At 38.4% G+C, this 19,859-nt stretch overlaps 1 protein-coding gene across 1 annotated transcript; it reads right to left on the bottom strand.

Annotated features, from left to right (window-relative positions):
- Positions 1-14,701: 14,701 nt before the first annotated feature.
- On the bottom strand, positions 14,702-15,634 carry LOC128592408 (vomeronasal type-1 receptor 90-like). The gene has a single exon (XM_053600339.1). It carries the CDS (start codon positions 15,632-15,634, stop codon positions 14,702-14,704), a length of 933 nt encoding a protein of 310 aa, XP_053456314.1.
- Positions 15,635-19,859: the final 4,225 nt, after the last annotated feature.

Below are 19,859 nucleotides of genomic sequence, written 5' to 3'. Positions count from 1 at the left end.
AGGCTCCCGTCCAGAAGGAGAGTTAAAGGACAAAAATTCAGCAAGTAACCTGGTGGATTTGAGCTGCACTAAGAGAGAAGGTTGAAGAACGCACATCAACCCCGCTGAGGTGAGCTGCAACCACAAGGATACAAACAAAAGGTACAAAATCCATCACCAAGTGGACAGGAGTCTCCTCCCCCACGAGAATGGCTCGGAGTACCCCATAAACAACCGGGCAGAGTTCAAAGCTCCTCCCACTACACTCCATGGGAGAGACCCTCTAAAAACTGAACCTACCTCCCCTAATAGGGTGCCACGGCATCCTCCTGCCAGGCATAAAACTGTATAAAACTGTATATAGTCTCTACCTGGAATTCTGAGCTCCCAGCGCTCCCCTCCAATCACACTGAGGTCTGGAGGCCAGTCCCCGAGGAGTTCAGAGTCTTGGGTGATTTCTCAAGGGGTGTGGACGGTGCCTGGACTGCAGCTGGTCGGCACCGGCTCTGGGGCACGGGAGTGAGGAGAGGACAGTCGGCGGAGAAGGGACCGCACCGGAGCGGCGGTTCCCTGAGGCACAGAGCAACAGCTGTCTTTTGGCGACAATACAGCCAGGCATAAAACTGTAAAACTGTGTGTGTTCTCTGCCCGCAACCCTGGGCTCCCAGCGCTCCCCTCCACTCTCGCTCCAAGGTCTGGAGGCCTGTCCCCCAGGACTCTTGGGCGATTGCTCGAGGGATGTAGACAGTGCCGGGGCTGCAGCTGGTCGGTGCAGACTCTCGGGTGCGGGAACGGAGAGAGGACGCTTGACTAGAAGGGAGCTGCACCGGAGCAGCGGTTCCCTGAGGCATAAAACAGCAGCCCTCTTTTGCTAGCAATACGGCTCACTACCCAATATTCTGAAGCCACACCCTCTGTCTCCCTCGGTAACCAGAGACTGTGAGTATAGGATTTGCCTGAGGCTACTCCAACTTGCAAACTGGGGAAACTCCCAGGATGGGGCTGACCCAGAGGTCTGCTTTACTAAACCTAAGACGCACCTGGCCCTCAGGGGATCGTCAGCCTATAGACAACACAAGACCAAAGACAAGCTGATTTGGAATTCAATTCAGCTTCTCTTCTGCAGGGGAACCGCAGAGTTGTTCTGTTTTCTTCTGTCAGTAACATTAATCAGGGGTGAGACTGGACCTGAGTGAAAACCCCCCAACCTTCATCAAGCGCCCGAGGTTGTCAGGCCTCACCTCCTCCTGCTAGAGAGAGGCAGAGCGCAGCGGCCTGCAGACTTCCTTGTAATTCAGGCAGGTGCAAACTCCTGGAGTACTGATTCATTACAGGCAACTGGGTCAGCCAACTGCAGGGCTATCAGTGACTGGGTGTGACAGCGGTGCAAGGTGGGGAAGGAGGCATCAACCTTCCTAGACTGATCTATTGGCTGGGTGGCTCCTCCTGACTCCACGCAGCACTGGAGCAAGCCACACCAGAGTAGTCATCAGACCCCCTGTGATCCAGTTCCCAGAGACCTCTTAAACTCTCTCACCCAAGATAGGTGCAGACTGAGACAATTGATTTGGACTTTTTGAACTGAACCAATCGTCTGAGGACAAATCAGGTGGTGCCCAGGGTGCACGGTGGTAGGAAGGTTTGATTTTTCTTTTCCAATTGTTTGCCGGTGGGGGATGGGGTGACTTAATTGCTGATATTTCTCCACAGGTGAGACTTCAATCCAGAGTAGCTGTTTCACTAGGGTGGAACAGAAACCAGCTGAAAACAAGACAGAACCATTTAGCCCCACCACACCAGATAGGGCCCCAGTTTCTCAGGCCACAACACTGTACAGGCCCTCCACAAAGCCTCAGGGGAAAAAATCAGAGGGAGCAAAACAACCATGGGGCGGAATCAGCGGAAAAACTCTGCTAACATGAATAACCAGAATAAATCAACCCCCCCCCAAGGAAAGATATGGCAGATGCAATTGAAGATCCCATTCATAAACAACTGGCTGAGATGTCAGAAATTGAATACAGAATTTGGATTGCAGACAAGATTAGCAGAGTGGAATTAGGAATTCGAGGAGAAATTCAAAAGTTGTCTCAAGAATTTAACGAATTTAAAGACAAAACCACCAAAGACTTAGACACACTGAAGCGAGAATTTGCAGCCCTCAAAGATATGAAAAATGCAGTAGAATCCCTCAGCAACAGAATGGAGCAAGCAGAAGAAAGGATTTCTGACATCGAAGATAAAGCCTTTGAACGCTCCCAAACTCTCAAAGAGGAAGAGAAATGGAGAGCAAAAACGGATCATTCTCTCAGAGAGCTCTGGGATAATTCGAAGAAGGCAAATATCTGAATCATAGGAGTTCCAAAAACAGATGAAATGGCCTCGCTGGGCACAGAGGCCCTTCTGCGTGAAATTATGAAAGAGAATTTTCCAGACATGCCTAGAGATTCTGAAATTCAGATAGCGGACAGCTTCAGAACCCCAGCACAACTCAACCCCAAAAAGACATCCTCCAGGCATATCATAATTAACTTCACTAAAGTTAATATGAAGGAGAAAATACTCGAAGCTGCCAGGAGAAAGAAAACCATTACCTTCAAAGGGAAGAATATTAGAATGACTGCAGATCTCTCTGCTGAAACTTTTGAAGCCAGAAGAGGGTGGTCACTGACTTTTAATCTGCTAAAGCAAAATAACTTTCAACCCCGGATCTTGTATCCAGCTAAACTGAGTTTCAATTATGATGGAGAAATTAAACACTTTAATGACATTCATATGTTGAAGAAATTTGCCATGACCAAACCAGCTCTTCAGGATATTCTCAGACCTATCCTCCATAATGGCAAACCAAATCCTATACCACAAAAGTAAACTCATTCAGAAACTTTGGATCAAACTCCAATTTCCACACTGGCGAAAGGATTAAAAATGTCCACTGGACTTTTGAAAAACTCGATACTCAAAATCTCACCTGAACGGCTTAAACTGTCCTCTAAAGAGGCATAGGTTAGCTGACTGGATACAAAAACTCAGGCCAGATATTTGTTGCATACAAGAGTCACACCTTAACTTAAAAGACAAATACAGACACAAGGTGAAAGGATGGTCATCCATATTTCAGGCAAATGGTAATCAGAAAAAAGCAGGTGTTGCAATTTTATTTGCAGATACAATAAGCTTTAAACCAACAAAAGTAAAGAAGGACAAGAATGGTCACTTCATATTTGTTAAGGGTAATACTCAATATGATGAGATCTCAATTATTAGTATCTATGCACCCAACCAGAATGCACCTCGATTTATAAGAGAAACTCTAACAGACATGAGCAACTTGATTTCCTCCAGCTCCATAATAGTCGGAGATTTCAACACTCCTTTGGCAGTGTTGGATCGATCCTCCAACAAGAAGCTGAGCAAAGAAATCTTAGATTTAAACCTAACCATCCAACATTTGGATTTAGCAGACATCTACAGAACATTTCATCCCAACAAAACTGAATACACATACTTCTCATCAGCCCATGGAACTTACTCCAAAATCGATCACATCTTAGATCACAAGTCTAATCTCAGTAAATTTAAAGGAATAGAAATTATTCCATGCATCTTCTCAGACCACCATGGAATAAAACTTGAGCTGAGTAACAACAGGAATCTGCATACTCATACAAAAACATGGAAGTTAAATAACCTTATGCTGAATGATAGCTGGGTCAGAGATGAGATTAAGAAAGAAATTGCCAACTTTTTGGAACAAAACAACAATGAAGACACGAACTATCAGAACCTCTGGGACACCGCAAAGGCAGTTCTATGAGGGAAATTTATAGCACTGCAAGCCTTCCTCAAGAGAACAGGAAGACAGGAAGTTAACAACTTAATGGGACATCTCGAGCAACTGGAAAAGGACGAATATTCCAACCCCAAACCCAGTAGAAGAAAAGAAATAACCAAATGAGAGCAGAATTAAATGAAATTGAAAACAAAAGAATAATACAACAGATCAATAAATCAAAAAGCTGGTTTTTCGAAAAGGTCAATAAAATAGATAAACCTTTGGCCAACCTAATCAGGAAAACAAGAGTAAAATCTCTAATCTCATCAATCAGAAACAACAAAGACGAAATAACAACAGACTCCTCAGGAATCCAAAAAATCCTTAATGAATATTACAAGAAACTTTATTCTCAGAAATATGAAAATCTGAAGGAAATTGACCGATACTTGGAAGCACAGTCACCTTTCAAGAATTAGCCAGAATCAAGTGGAAATATTGAGCAGGCCCATATCAAGTTCGGAAATAGCATCAAACATACAAAACCTCCCTAAAAAGAAAAGCCCGGGACCAGATGGTTTCGCGTCAGAATTCTACCAAACCTTTAAAGAAGAATTAGTACCTATATTACTCAACCTGTTCCAAAAGGTAGAAAAAGAAGGAAGACTACCCAACATGTTCTATGAAGCAAACATCACCCTGATCCCCAAACCAGGAAAAGAACCAACAAGAAAAGAATAGACCTAATATCACTAATGAATATCACCCAATATCACTAATGAATATAGATGCAAAAATATTCAACAAGATCCTAACAAACAGAATCCAGCAACACATCAAACAAATTATACATCATGACCAAGTCGGTTTTATACCAGAGTCTCAAGGCTGTTTCAATATACGTAAATCTATGAATGTAATCCAGCACATAAACAAATTAAAAAACAAAGACCATATGATTCTCTCGATCGATGCAGAAAAAGCTTTTGATAATATCCAGCATCCCTTCATGATCAGAACACTTAAGAAAATTGGTATAGAAGGGACATTTCTTAAATTGATAGAGACCACCTACAGCAAACCCACAGCCAATATCATATTGAATGGAGTTAAATTGAAATCATTTCTACTCAGATCAGGAACCAGACAAGGCTGCCCATTGTCTCCATTGCTTTTTAACATTGTAATGGAAGTTTTAGCCACCACAATTAGGGAAGAAAAGGCGATCAAGCGTATCCATATATGGTCAGAAGAGATCAAACTTTCACTCTTCGCAGATTATATGATTGTATATCTGGAAAACACTAGGGACTCTATTACAAAACTCTTAGAAGTTATCAAGGAATACAGCAGCATCTCAGGTTACAAAATCAATATTCATAAATCGGTAGCCTTTATATATACCAACAATAGCAAGTTGAAAAAACAGTTAAGGACTCTATCCCATTCGCAGTAGTGGCAAAGAAGATGAAATATTTGGGAATTTATCTGACAAAGGACATGAAAGATCTCTATAAAGAGAACTATGAAACTCTAAGAAAAGAAATAGCTGAAAATGTTAACAAATAGAAAAACATACCATGCTCATGGCTGGGAAGAATCAACATTGTTAAAATGTCCATACTACCCAAAGCAATATATAATTTCAACGCAATCCCTATTAAAGCTCCACCGTCATACTTTAAAGATCTTGAAAAAACAATACTTGGTTTTATATGGAATCAGAAAAAACCTTGAATAGCCAAAACATTACTCAGAAATAAAAACAAAGCAGGAGGAATTATGCTATCAGACCTCAGACTATACTACAAATCGATAGTGATCAAAACAGCATGGTATTGGCACAAAAACAGAGAAGTAGATGTCTGGAACAGAATAGAGAACCAAGAGATGAACCCAGCTACTTACTGTTATTTAATCGTTGACAAGCCAATTAAAAACATTCAGTGGGGAAAAGATTCCCTATTTAACATATGGTGCTGGGTGAACTGGCTGGCAACCTGTAAAAGACTGAAAGTGGACCCACACCTTTCACCATTAACTAAGATAGACTCTCACCAGATTAAAGATTTAAACTTAAGACATGAAACTATAAAAATACTAGAGGAGAGTGTAGGGAAAACCCTTGAAGAAATCGGGGTCTGGGCAACTATTTTATGAGAAGGATCCCCCAGGCAATTGAAGCAGCTTCAAAAATACACTACTGGGACTTGATCAAACTAAAAAGCTTCTGCACAGCCAAGAACACAGTAAGTAAAGCAAGCAAACAGCCCTCAGAATGGGAGAAGATATTTGCAGGTTATGTCTCCGACAAAGGTTTAATAACCAGAATCCACAGAGAACTCAAACACATTAGCAAGAAAAGAACAAGGGATTCCATCTCAGGAATTTGAAGAGATTTGAAGAGAAACTTCTCTGAAGAAGATAGGCGTGCGGCCTTCAGACATATGAAAAAATGCTCATCATGTTTAATCATTAGAGAAATGCAAATCAAAACTACTTTGAGATATCATCTAACTCCAGTGAGACTATCGTATATCACAAAATCCCAAGACCAGAGATGTTGGCGCGGATGTGGAGAAAAGGGAACACTTTTGCACTGCTGGTGGGAATGCAAATTAATACATCCCTTTTGGAAAGAGCTATGGAGAACACTTAGAAATCTAAAAATAGATCTGCCATTCAATCCTGTAATCCCTCTACTGGGCATATACCCCGAAGACCAAAAATCACATCATAACGAAGATATTTGTACCAGAATGTTTATTGCAGCCCTATTCATAATTGCTAAGTCATGGAAAAAGCCCAAGTGCCCATCGATCCACGAATGGATTAATAAATTGTGGTATATGTACACCATGGAATATTATGCAGCCTTAAAGAAAGATGGAGACTTTACCTCTTTCATGTTTACATGGATGGAGCTGGAACATATTCTTCTTAGTAAAGTATCTCAAGAAAGGAAGAAAAAGTACCCAATGTACTCAGCCCTACTATGAAACTAATTTAGGGTTTTCACATGAAAGCTATAACCAAGTTATAACCTAAGAATAGGGGGAAGGGGGAAAGGGAGGGGAGGAAGGTGTGTAGAGGGAAGGGGATTGGTGGGATTATACCAGCGGTGCATCTTACAAGGGTATATGTGAAACTTGGTAAATGTGGAATGTAAGTCTTGGCACAGTAACTGAGAGAATGCCAGGAAGGCTATGTTAACCAGTGTGATGAAAGTGTGTCAAACTGTCTGTGAAGCTAGTGAATGATGCCCCATGATCATATCAATGTACACAGCTATGATTTAATAAAAAATAAAACATAAAATAAAATAAAATGTCCATACTACTCAAAGCAATATACAGATTTAATGCAATCCCTATTAAAGCACCGCTGTCATACATTAAAGATCTTGAAAAAATATGAGTTCATATAAAATATGAAAAATTTTATATGGAATCAGAAAAAAACCTCAAATAGCCAAGACATTACACACAAATAAAAACAAATCAGGAGGAATCATGCTATCAGACTTCAGACTATACTACAAATCTACAGTGATCAAAACAGCATGGTACTGGCACAAAAATAGAGAGGTAGATGTATGGAAAACAAGTGAACCAAGAGATGAACCCAGCCACTTACTGGCATTTGATCTTTGACAAGTCTATCAAAAATGTAAATTGGGGGAAAGATTCCCTAATGTAACAAATGGTGCAGGGATTACTGGCTAGCATCCTATAGAAGACTGAAACTGGACCCTCACCTTTCACCACTAACAAAAATTTATTCCCACTAGATAAAATATTTAAACTTAGGACATGAAACTATAAAAATGATAGAAGAGAGTATAGGTAAAATGCTAGAAAAAATTGGCCTAGGAGAATATCTTATGAGGAGGACCCCCCTGGTAATTGAAGCAATGCCAAATATATATCAAATTAGTTTGTATCTGATCAAACTAAAAAGCTTCTGCATAACCCAGAGCACAGTAAGTAAAACAAACAGACATCCTGCAAAGTGAGAAGATTTTTTCAGGTTTCAATCCTAATGTATGACAGTGGTGCTTTAATAGGGATTGCTTCTGACAAAGGTCTGATAACTAGAATCCACAGAGAACTCAAACTAACAAATAAGAAAAGAATAAGGAACCCCATTTCTATGTGGGCAAGAGTTGAACAGAAACTTCATTGAAGATGACAGGCGTATGGCCAACAAACACATGAAAAATGCTCATTATCTTTAATCATCAGAGAAATGCAAATCAAAACCACTTTGAGATATCATCTAAGTCCAGTAAGAGTAGCTCACATAACAAAATCACAAAACTACAGATGTTGACGTGGATGTGGAGAGAAGGGAATACTTCTACACTGCTCATGGGAATGCAATGCAAACCAATACAGCCTTTTTGGAAAGAAGTTTGGAGAAGTCTCAAGAAACTAAAAGTTGACCTACCATTCAATCCTACAATTCCTCTACTAGGTATATACCCAGATGATCAAACATCATTTCACAAGAAAGACATTTGCACCAGAATGTTTATTGCAGCCCAATTCATAATTGCCAAGTCATGGAAGTAGCCCAAATGCCTATCAACACATGAATGGATTAAAAAATTGTGGTAGTTGTATACTAGGGAATACTATGCAGTCATAAAAAGGATGGAGACTTTACATCTTTCATTCATGTTTACCTGGATGGAACTGAAACATACTCTTTTTAGTAAAGTATCTCAAGAATGGGGGTGGGAGTAGCCAATGTACTCAATACTATTATGAAACCAATATATAATTACCTACACATTTACGTGAATGATAAAACATAATCACAGTCCAGAAAGAAGAATGGGAAAGGAGGGAGAGGGCAAGGAAGGTGGGGATTTAGGGCGGGGGGGTATTTGGTGGGACTTCAACTGTTGTGCACAATATGGTACATTTCGAAACTACTCAGAGTATAAATGTCTTACCTCAAAAAATAAATAAGTGAGGTGATGGTTATGTTAATCATTTTGATGTAAACATTCCTCATTGTATATCAAATCAACACATTGTACCCCATAAATGTACACAGTTATGATTTAATAAAAATAAACATATAAAATACCATCATCATATTTTTAAGATTTGGAAAAAATAATTCTTTGTTTTCTATGGAATCGGAAAAACCTGTATAGCCAAGGCAATTCCAGAAAAAAAAAAAACCCATATAGCCATGGCAAGCTGGGGTATCACCCTACCAGATTTTCAGCTATACTACAAGACCATAGTAATCAAAATAACATGGTATTGGCACAAAAATATAGACACTGACATTTGGTACTGAATAGAAAACCATGAGGTGAAACTAACATCTTACAGCCACCTGATCTTTGATAAACCAAACAAGAACATACACTGGGGAAAAGAATCTCTATTCAATAAATGGTGTCGAGAGAACTGGATAACCACATGTAAAAGACTAAAACTGGACCCGCACATCTCACTCCTTACAACACTTGATTCAAGGTGGATAAAAGGTTTAAATCTAAGGGATGAAACAATAAAAATCCTTGAAGAAAGTGTGGGGGAAAGACCTGAAGATATTGGCCTGGGGAAAGACGTTATGAAGAGGACTTCCATGGCAACAACAAAAACAAACAAATGGGACTTAATTAAACCAAAAAGATTCTGTACAGCTAATGAAACAACCAAAGCAACAGACAACTATCAGATTGGGAAAAGATATTTGCATCCTATCAGACAATAATATTAATCAGACAAAAGCTTGATAACTGGGATCTACAGAGAACTCAAGTTAATCAACAAAAAAAGACTCAACAATCCCATATATCACTGACCAAGAGACATGAACAGAACCTTTTGTAAAGAAGACAGATGAATGGCTAACAAACATATGAAAAATTGCTCATCATCCCTAATCACCAGAGAAATGCAAATCCAAACTGCCCTGAGATATCACCTAACTCCAGTGAGAATGGCCCACATCACAAAGTCTGAAAGCTACAGATGCTGATATGGATGTGGAGAGAAGTGAACACTTTTACACTGCTGGTGGGACTGCAAACTAACACAACCTTTTTGGAAGGAAGTATGGAGAGTCCTCAAAGAACTCAAATAAGACTTCCCAATTGATCCTGTAATCCCATTGCTAGGCATCTACCCAGAAGGAAAAAAAATGCTTTTATCATAAGGACATTTTCACTAAACTGTTTATCGTGGCTCAATTTACAGTTGCCAAAATGTGGGAGTGGCCTAGGTGCCCACCAACCCAGAAATGGATTAGGGGTGTGGTATGTGTATACCATGGAGTGCAGTTCAGCCACTACAAAAAGATGGAGACTTTGCATCTTTTGTATTGACCTGGATGGAGGTGGAATGCACTCTTCTTGGTGGAGAAGCAGGAATCCAATGTACTCAATTCTAATATGAAGGCAGTACATGAGTTAATACGGGGGATGGGGGGAGTAGGGGAATGAGCAAGCGGGAAGAGGGGAGGACGGGGGTCATGGTGTATGGAACACCCCTTGGGGGCAGGACACAAATTTAAGAGGGACTTTATCTAACAAATGCAATCAGTGTAACCTAATTCTTTGTATCCTAATGAATCCCAAAGAACAAAAAAAAAAAATTAATTAAATAAAAAATAGAGAATTTCATCAGACCCATTTGGCTAAATAGCATATTCCAGGCAAACAGACATAAAACATACACGTGAAGAGTGTGACTACTAATCTCATTTGTCTAAATATGCATTGCACAGAGGGGTATAGGGGAATTATGGACAGATCAGGAAAGATTTTGAAAGAAAGAGACAGGTAAAACAAAAAGCAGTAAGAACAAAAGAGGGATATTTCCTTTCATCTTAGGAGTTTAGTCTTATATTTTTCTTTCTTAATTTCAAATTAATACGAGGGTACAAATTTTTAGGTTACGTTTTTCTCACTTCCACGGTAAAATTCCAGGGTACAAGAGCCCCTCACCCTGGGGGACATGTTACACACCCTGACTATGTGCACATTAGGGGAGATCCCGCCTCATGCCCTCCCTCCCTCTGCCAATTATCCTTCCCTCCCCCCTCTCCCTCTACCCCTATACTAGACTATATTTGTGTTTTATTGTTTATATGAGCATGTAATTGTTTATACATTGGTTTCAAGTAGGTATAGAATGCATTGGATGTTTGTTTTTCCATTCTTGTGATACTTTGCTGGGAGGAATATGTTTCAACTCCATCCAGGTGAATGTAGAAACTGAGGTGTCCATATTTTTTGATGGGTGAGTGGTGTTCCATGGTATACATATACCATGGTTCGTTGATCTGTTCATGGATTGATGGGCACTTTGATTGCTTCCATGACTTGGCCATTGTGAATTGAGCCACAATGAACATTCTGGTGCAAAAAAAAAAGTCTGAAAAACGGCAAGAAAAGTGAAGAAGCAAAAAACAAACAAAACCAAAGAAAAAAATCCAGATGGGGCATGTAAAAGATAAATAACAAATTGTTAGATTGACACCAACTGATTCCAACGATCTCAAAACAATAGTGTAAACACCCCAATTAAAGAGCAAGAGTCAGGTAAAAACTATTACTTGGAATAATCTGGAACATTTTATAATGACAAATAGGCATGAGAAGACACTGATAAAATTTCTATTTATTTCACCTAATTCTTCTAAATTCTAGTGTGTTTATTATAAAACACTAATATAATTTAAGGTAAATATAGGTATACTATTTACAGTTACTTATGAACAAGTATAAAATATCTTCATTTGAGAATTCCAGCAGATAGTACATAACCTCCCAAATGCCACTGACATTCTTTTCTTAATAGCGAACCTTATTTTTATTTATCTTTAGTTATAAATTAAGAAATTATAGTTGTATGTTTACACATCACAAAATGATGTTATGATTTATTAATACAATGTGAAATTAAATAAAGGTAATTAACATATCCATCACACCTCAAATATTTATTTTTTGTGAGAACATTTGAAATTTACTTTCGGTTATTTTAAAGTATACATTATTGTCTACTATATTTATCACTCTGGGCAATATACCTCAAAGAAAAGAAACCTATTCATTTTGTTCAACCTTGGTATTCATCTCTCTATTTCCACCCAACCCTCATCCTATGATAACCACCATGCTTCTCTCTACTTCTTTGAGTTTGATTATTTTATATTCCATGAAAAGTAAGAGCATGTGGTATTTTCCTTCCTGTGCTTGGCTTTGAAATAACATTATGAAATTCTATCCACATTGTTCAAATGACAAGATTTCTTTCTTTTTTAAGGCTATGTAGTATTTTATTATGTATACATAACCATATTTTCTTTTCTTTTCTTTTCTTTTTTTTTTTTTGAGGCAGAGTCTCACTGTGTCACCCTCAGAGTCTCACTGTGTCACCCTCAGAGTGCTGTGGTGTTGCACCTCACAGCAACCTCAAACTCTTGGGCTCAAGTGATTCTCTTGCCTCAGCCTCCCACGTAGCTGGGACTACAGGCACCCACCACAATGCCCAGCTATTTTCTTTTGTTTTGTTTAACAGGCCTGGGCTTGGTGCATGTGGCTGGTGCCCTAACCATAGTGCATGTGGCTGGTGCCCTAACCACTGAACTACAGGCACCCAGCCAATACATTCTCTTTATCCATTCATCTGTTGATGAACAACATGTAGGGTGAGTCCACAACTTGGCTATCATGAGTGGTGATACAATGAACAGGGAGTGCCGCCATCTCTTCAAATTAATACACTGATTTCAAATCTTTGGGTTAAATACCCAGAAGAGGGATTGCTGATCATATGGTAATCTTATTTTTAGTTATTTGAGAAACATATTGGGTATATTAATTAACATTCCCACAAACATGTGTGTAGCAGTTGTGTTGTGGTATTCCATTGCAATTTCATTTGCATTTCCTTTATGATTCATGATGCTGAGCATGTTTTATTATACATGCAAGGGTCATTTGTGCATCTCTTTTATGTGTCTTTTCAATTGTTAGGCCCAGAATTTTTATTTTCTTTTGTTTCATTCGAGGTAAATTTCGCATGATATAAAATGTACCCTTTCAACTATTTTAAAGGTACAAATCAGTGGTGTTTAGTACATTAACAATTTTTTGTAACCATCACCACTTTCTGGTTCCAGAGCATTATCATCACCCCAAAAGGAAAGGAGTCATTCTTCACTGTCCCTTTTCCCTAGATGCTGTCATCACTGACTGCTTTATATCTATATGAATTATTCTGTTCTGGACATTTCATAAAAATGGAATCACACAGTGTGCAACCTTTGGTCTCTTTCACTTCACATACTATTTCAAGGATAACTCAGGTTGAAGCATGTATCAATCCTGAAATTTTTTTATGGTTGAATAATATTTCATTGTATGGATATAACATGTTTTATTTTTCAGTTTTTAAGTTAATGGACATTGGGGTTTGTTCCACTTTTTGGCTACTGTGAATAATGGAACTATGAACATCCATGTACATAGTTTTTCATCATGTATTTTCAAATCACTTGAGTATAAACTTAGGATTGGATTGTGGAGTCATATGGTAATTCTATTTCACTGAGGAATTTCTATAAATGCATGGGTGTATGGTGACACTCAATTCTATTTCTTTGATCTATATATGTTAGTACTGCACTTTTCGTTAAGGTAGATAATGTAGATTTATAGTAAGTTTTGAGATTAGGAGCTCAAAGCCTTCCAACTTTTATTTTTAAAGATTGTTTGGCTATGCAGGGTCACTTGCAATTCCATATGAATTTTAGGATCAGCATTTCTATTTATGCAAAATAAACAGTTGGAATTTTGATATGGTTTGCATTGAGTCTATAGATCAGCTGGGGGACCTTTACAATATTAATTACTCCATTCCAATAACAAAGAATGTCTTTCAATTATTTAGTTCTTTAATTTCTTTCAACAGTTTTTGAGAATTCAGTATACAAGTCTTACATTTATTTTGTTAAATGCATTTATAAATATCTTATTATTTTTGTTACTATTATAAATAGAATTTTAAAATTTCATTTTCTAATTGTACATTGCAGCAGTATAGAATTAAAGCTGATTTTTATGTTGATCTTGCATACTGCAACATTGCTGAACTTATTTAGTATTTCTAATTGTTCCTCCTTTTTAATATTCTCATTTTTGTTAGTACATAGTTTTTTCAATTTTCTTAGTTCTTTGCATTTTCCACAACTATACTACAAAACAACTATACATAAGCTAGTTGTTTTAAAGTCTTTGTCTAGTAAATCCAATCTCTTGGGTCCCTAAGGGAGGTACAAATCATTTTGTCTGTCTCTTTCTCAGGGCAGCTGTCTGCAAACTAGGAAGAGGGTCTTCACCAGACACTGAATCAACCAGCTCCTTGATCTTGGCCTTCCCATTCTCAGAGATCTGAGAAATCAAGTTATGCATTAAGGGAGATTCAGCTTCCAATGTTTAGGCTTTTGTATCTCTCAGAGCAGTGACACAGTTTCTCCCATAGCTTATTAAGTGACAGCCTGTTAAGTTTTGGTTAGAGTGTATTCCTTAAATGATAGGTAATGTTTTACCCTCACTACTAATTTGAATGCTTTCTTTATGTAAGGAGTATTTCAGTATCTTCTGATGCATAGGATTGTTTAGAGTTTATAATGAGGAAGAAAAAAAAACCCAGCCAACTTGTTATATTCTTTCTCTGGTGTACTTTGAGATCACATTTCAAGAATTAAGAGAAGCATCCTTACAGATCATCTGGAGTTGTGTCCTTTGGAATTCACCACAATAACAGAATATTGAAATTGTAATTTAGCATTTTTCCAAGAAAATAATGTATAAGTTCCAGACTTTCATAATTACCATTTTTACACAAAAACAAATTTTTACAAATACAGATATGAAAAATGTAAGCTATTTCATTATCTATCAAAAAATAATTAAACATTACTGTCCTTTCCCCACATGGATGGTAAGGCCTTGATTATTCGTTGTTCTGTGCTAATTAGCACCAGAGGGCTGATGGTGGCATAGCCATTGGTCACCAGCATCTGGACACACAGATGAACTGGATCATTGTTCCACAATATTCCTAAAGAGAAGCAGATAATGAAATCCAAAAAGTATATGACCACAAAGAAAGTCATGAGCAGCAGAATGGTCTGGGTGGCCCTTTGCTCTGGGGATGCTTTTGGAGAAAGGTTGGTGCTGTGAAGATGCTGGGACTGCCTCTTATGCCTGAATAAGAGAATCACCATGTAGCCACTGGAGAGGGCCATGAGCCCTATAAGGAAGACATCCCGGAAGGTCAACAGTGAGAAAAATGTATACTTGATCAAGTAAGTAGCAGGCCAAAGGGAGCAGGATTCAGTAACAAATAGAAGACTGTCTGAGGTCACATTGGGAGTGGCAACAGTTGAGACTATGTAGCGAGCACTAATAGTCATATTGAAGACCCAGAGGAAAATAAAGCTACACAAGTTATGTGAGGGTTTCTGTTTGAACTTTGCCAAACAGGAGCTCCTGGGGCTGAGGGTGATGGCCTGGAGGACACTCAGGAGGCTGGTGGTGCTAATGGAGAGGCCCCTCATCAACCTGTACAGGTAGATAACTGACTTACATTTAATGTCATCCCAAATTTCTTGAGACCCAAAAAGATCTGTAGCTATGAAGCCCACAGTCAGCAACATGATGATGTGGATGAGGGCCAAATGACCAATGGTCAGGTCAGTGGACTTGGGCCTGTGCTTGAGAAGGAACTTGAAGATGTGGAAGAGAAGAAGGATGGCATTGGCTGAGATTCCAAGGCCAACTTCAGAGAAAAAGACATCTTTTATGGCAATAAAAGCAGAAAATTTATTGTTTATATTCATCTTATGAGGGGGAAGCATCTAGTGTCTAAAGATAAAATTTTAAAAATTACCTTCATCACAAATATCAACATCTTCATTAATCTCAGCCAACGCTACTGTCATCATTAAAATGCTTTAATCTTAATTATTTTCACCCTCCAATGCTAAATAGCATCCTATTTTTATCTCATTTTTGAATTTTTCAAGGGCAAGGTAATGATTTATTAGCCTTTGTACCTACAGCAAACTGTAAAATGGCAGGCATGTAACAAGACCACTACAATTTTTGTTGAATTCAAGTAAGAATCACGGAAAAGTAAAAATCAGATCCTCATGAACAGAGAGGGTCAATGGGATAGCCCATATTATGTCAGTGCCATCTATATTATGGTTCATTTAGTTCCAGACCAAATGTTCTTAAAACATTAACCGACAAAATGAGCTCTACTGTCAGACTGCTTGAATTTAAATCAATGTTCTGCTATGTATTAGCATAACCTGGAGAAGTCACTTAATACATGTGAGCCCCAATTAACTCACCTATAAAATATGTTCATATAACCTACATCAGAGAGAAATTAATGAGTGTAAAAATATTAAGTATACATACCAAACATGTAAAGGTGTTTCTGGCGCATAATAATGTCAATAATAATGTTGACTATTATTTTTATTAGTATGTAGATCCTCATCATGGGACTCAGGAGAAATTAATGCAAATTCTCTTAATAATCTCCAAGATTATCCCTACCAAGAAGACAAGAGGAATAACTACCAAAATAGCAAGCTCTCTTTAACAACGTCTTTTCATAGAACTCTAATGGAATTTTCAGTCTTTTTCTTACATATTTTTTATCTTACATATTTTTTAATTCCCATATTTAAAAAACATAGTACAAACGAGTAATCAGTCATTAGCATGTCTGCGTTCTAGATTTTCTTCTCTTTCCATTATTGGAAATAAGAAATTAGGGTGATAAATATAACAATTGAAATAAATTTGAAAAAAAGAAAAGAGAGAGACTACAGCTCTCTTTGCCACGTGGGACACAGCTGGAAGGTACATGTCTACAGGCAAAGAGGCCTGTCTTCACCAGACAGTGGATCTTCCGGCACAATGATCTCAACCTCCAGCACGGTGAGAAATAAATGTTGCTTGCCTGCATAATTAATTAATTAGGTGACCAAATTAATTTGGAGTCATTCCTGTTTAAAGGTTTAATTTGAAGGCAGATATTCCAATTCAATCCTAAAACCCAGGTCTCTGTAGAAGTCCAAGATTTGTGTCTCCTTCAAGTAAGCAATAACATTTCTCCAGACTCAGGGCCCATGTGGGAGTAAAGGAAGAAAAAAAAGAAAGAATCCAGTGATGGCTTACTCATGGGTTATTTTCCTATGACAGATATTTACTTTAAGTAGTTAATTCAGCCTCATAAATGTGGAATACATAATATCGTCAAATGGGTTGAATCAGATATTCTCAGGTTTGTCATCTGACAATCAAGGGTTTTAGGCTAAATTGTTTTCACAGCCTCATAGAGCACTGTGGTTTTACCAGCGAAGTACTAAGGAAATGTTAAGGCACCAGGAATGTTTAAGCATTCCAAGCCTCTATGAATAATTGGTATAACACCTTTGAAAAATTTTGTCTAAAACAGAAATTCCATACTAACTTTAGAAACATTTAATCTTTTTCCAAACTATTTATCAAGTTCCTGACAAGACATTTTCCTTTCCTATGTTCAGCAAAGTCGGGTTCACTCCCATGATGTGCTCAGGAGAGACAACAAGAAAATACTAATCTAGTGGTCTAGCTATCTCCACACTTCACAGCTCACATTCTTACAAGCTAACAAGTCCTAAATGGTTCCCAGTGCCTTCTATCTATTTGTAAGTGGCATATACCTACTTCTGTAAATCTATTTCATGTGACTCACAAAATATATACTGGCAATAGTTTACCAACATCAAATATGTAATAAGATACATAACAACATTTAAAAGGTAATACATTAGGTGGTGCCTATAGCTACACCAAGGCTGGCGGGTTCGAATCCGGCCTAGGCCAGCTAAAACAACAATGATGACCGCAACAACAACAAAAAAATAGCCGGGCATTGTGGTAGGCACCTGTAGTCCCAGATTCTTGGGTGGCTAAGGCAAGAGAATCACTTAATCCCAAGAGTTTGAGGTTTCTGTGATCTGTGATGCCATGACACTCTACCCAGAACGACAAGTTGAGACTCTCTCTCTCAAAAAAAAAGGTAATACATTAAAAGAATGAAATAAAGTGAATTAAAAATTCTAAGTTTGCCTTCCATTACATTACTGCAGTGAAATACAGACTGTCTCCAACTTCTGATAGTTTGAATTGTGATTTTTTCAGCTTTACCATAGGTTTATTGTGACATAGCTCCATTGTAAATCAAGGAGTATCTGGACTTTCAATTTATAATTTTTAAACTTTATAATGAGCTTATCAGGGTATTAAATGTATATTCGACTTATGATATTTTTGACTTACGATGCATTTGTCAGGACATAACCCTACTGTAAGTCAAGGACATCCCTGCATGCTTTAATTCAGTTTTAAAAAACACAAATATACAGCATTGTAAAACTGGTCAAGTCGCTTCCTTTTATCATCTGTGAATTAAAGGCATGAAACTATATTACCTCCAGCATTGTTTATTACTACTTAGGAGACTAACATTTTTAGGAAAGCCAGGACTATAGAGGTACCATGAATTTGAAATAATATTCAGGAAATAATGGCTTCAGTGGTTCATTGTTCTAAAACCACAGAAAAATAATATTTTTCTAAAGATGAAATCTCACAGTAGGAGCAGGAAAAAATAATCTCCATTTTCCAAAGTATAAATCAAGAAAATGACACGATTTGATGCAATCAATATATCAACTTATCTTTCCTCCATGTGATGGCAGGTGGGACCACAGAAAATATTTTTTCAGTCACCTAGGTGTCTCCAAAAGAGACACAAAACTTTATCAGTGAAACAGATACATAAAATACGTATGGCTCAAATTTATGCTTAAAAATACATATAGCTTTAAAATATCTAAGTATACAGCTATTTCTGTATAATATTTTATTAGAAAATATATTCTAGAGAATATGAACATTTCACAAGAGCAAGCTGAAAGGCATTCCCCCCAGCGTGTCCTCTCCCTGTGCTGCATCACGCTCACACCCGACTAGCGCAGCACAGTCTAGGGACAGAGCAGAAACTCTCTGCCATTGGCAAGACGAGCTAAGAGACTCCCCAAACACAGCTCCTAGGAGTGGCTGATGCTAAGGCAGCACCTGGCTTGACTGATGTACTGAGCGCAAAAATCACATTTTACACTGGAAATAAACAAGCTGCTGTCACAGAGACTTGGCATTATATATATGATGATGCAAATCACTGGGAAAATAACATGGAGGAAACTTCCGCATCAGGTCACAGATAGGCCACATTGTAAAAGACGGAGGAAAAAGCTAAGTGGGAAGATCAGGGAAAAAACAAATACAGGGAGTAAGATATGCCAAAGGGGAATCCCTGCTTTCACTTTGAAAAGTCACCGTCAGGAGTTCTCATAACTGAATGTGAAAGCTGGGGTACTCTCGGGAGAAATGAAACCCAGGTAATATTGCCATTACAACTCAGGTGAAAGAAACAATCACATCATATATCCTGCCATTACTGAACTCACAGGATACACACTACCATCCAACAGGCCACAGACTAGGTCACACAACTGAGCCAAAGGTCAGGAGGGCAGTGGAGTGTGCAGCGTGAGGAAGAACCCCTCAGCCAACCCCAGTGCAAGGGGCAGCGGGGCACAGAGTACAGGGTGAAGGGAGGGCACATTGGTTCCCTGCTCAACATGAGCACAATCATGCATGCCTCTCAGTGCTGACGTGATACTACAGTCTGTTATCTAGCGCTTAGTGATGTGCTTAGATACATGGACGAGCATGCTTTGATTTGTTAAGATATATATCAACTTCACTTTTATTACCATCACTATCATTATCATCTATAAATCAGAATTTAAAAAATAAGGTATCTGGGAAGTGAGACCAATCATGCACCACGTTCCTGTTGTTAGGGCCATGTGTACTGGGCAACACGCTCTACCTTATGCCACAATTCTGACTGTAAAACTAGGACAAGCACGATGGAGAAACACTCGGCACGGTCAGGAAAGGCAAAATCACCACCAACTGGACATCAGTGCT

Source organism: Nycticebus coucang, chromosome 8 (assembly GCF_027406575.1).
Source record: "Nycticebus coucang isolate mNycCou1 chromosome 8, mNycCou1.pri, whole genome shotgun sequence".
NCBI classification, from domain to species: domain Eukaryota; kingdom Metazoa; phylum Chordata; class Mammalia; order Primates; family Lorisidae; genus Nycticebus; species Nycticebus coucang.
Note: the sequence above shows the minus strand (reverse complement) of the source record. Positions and strands in the feature narration are given on the sequence as shown.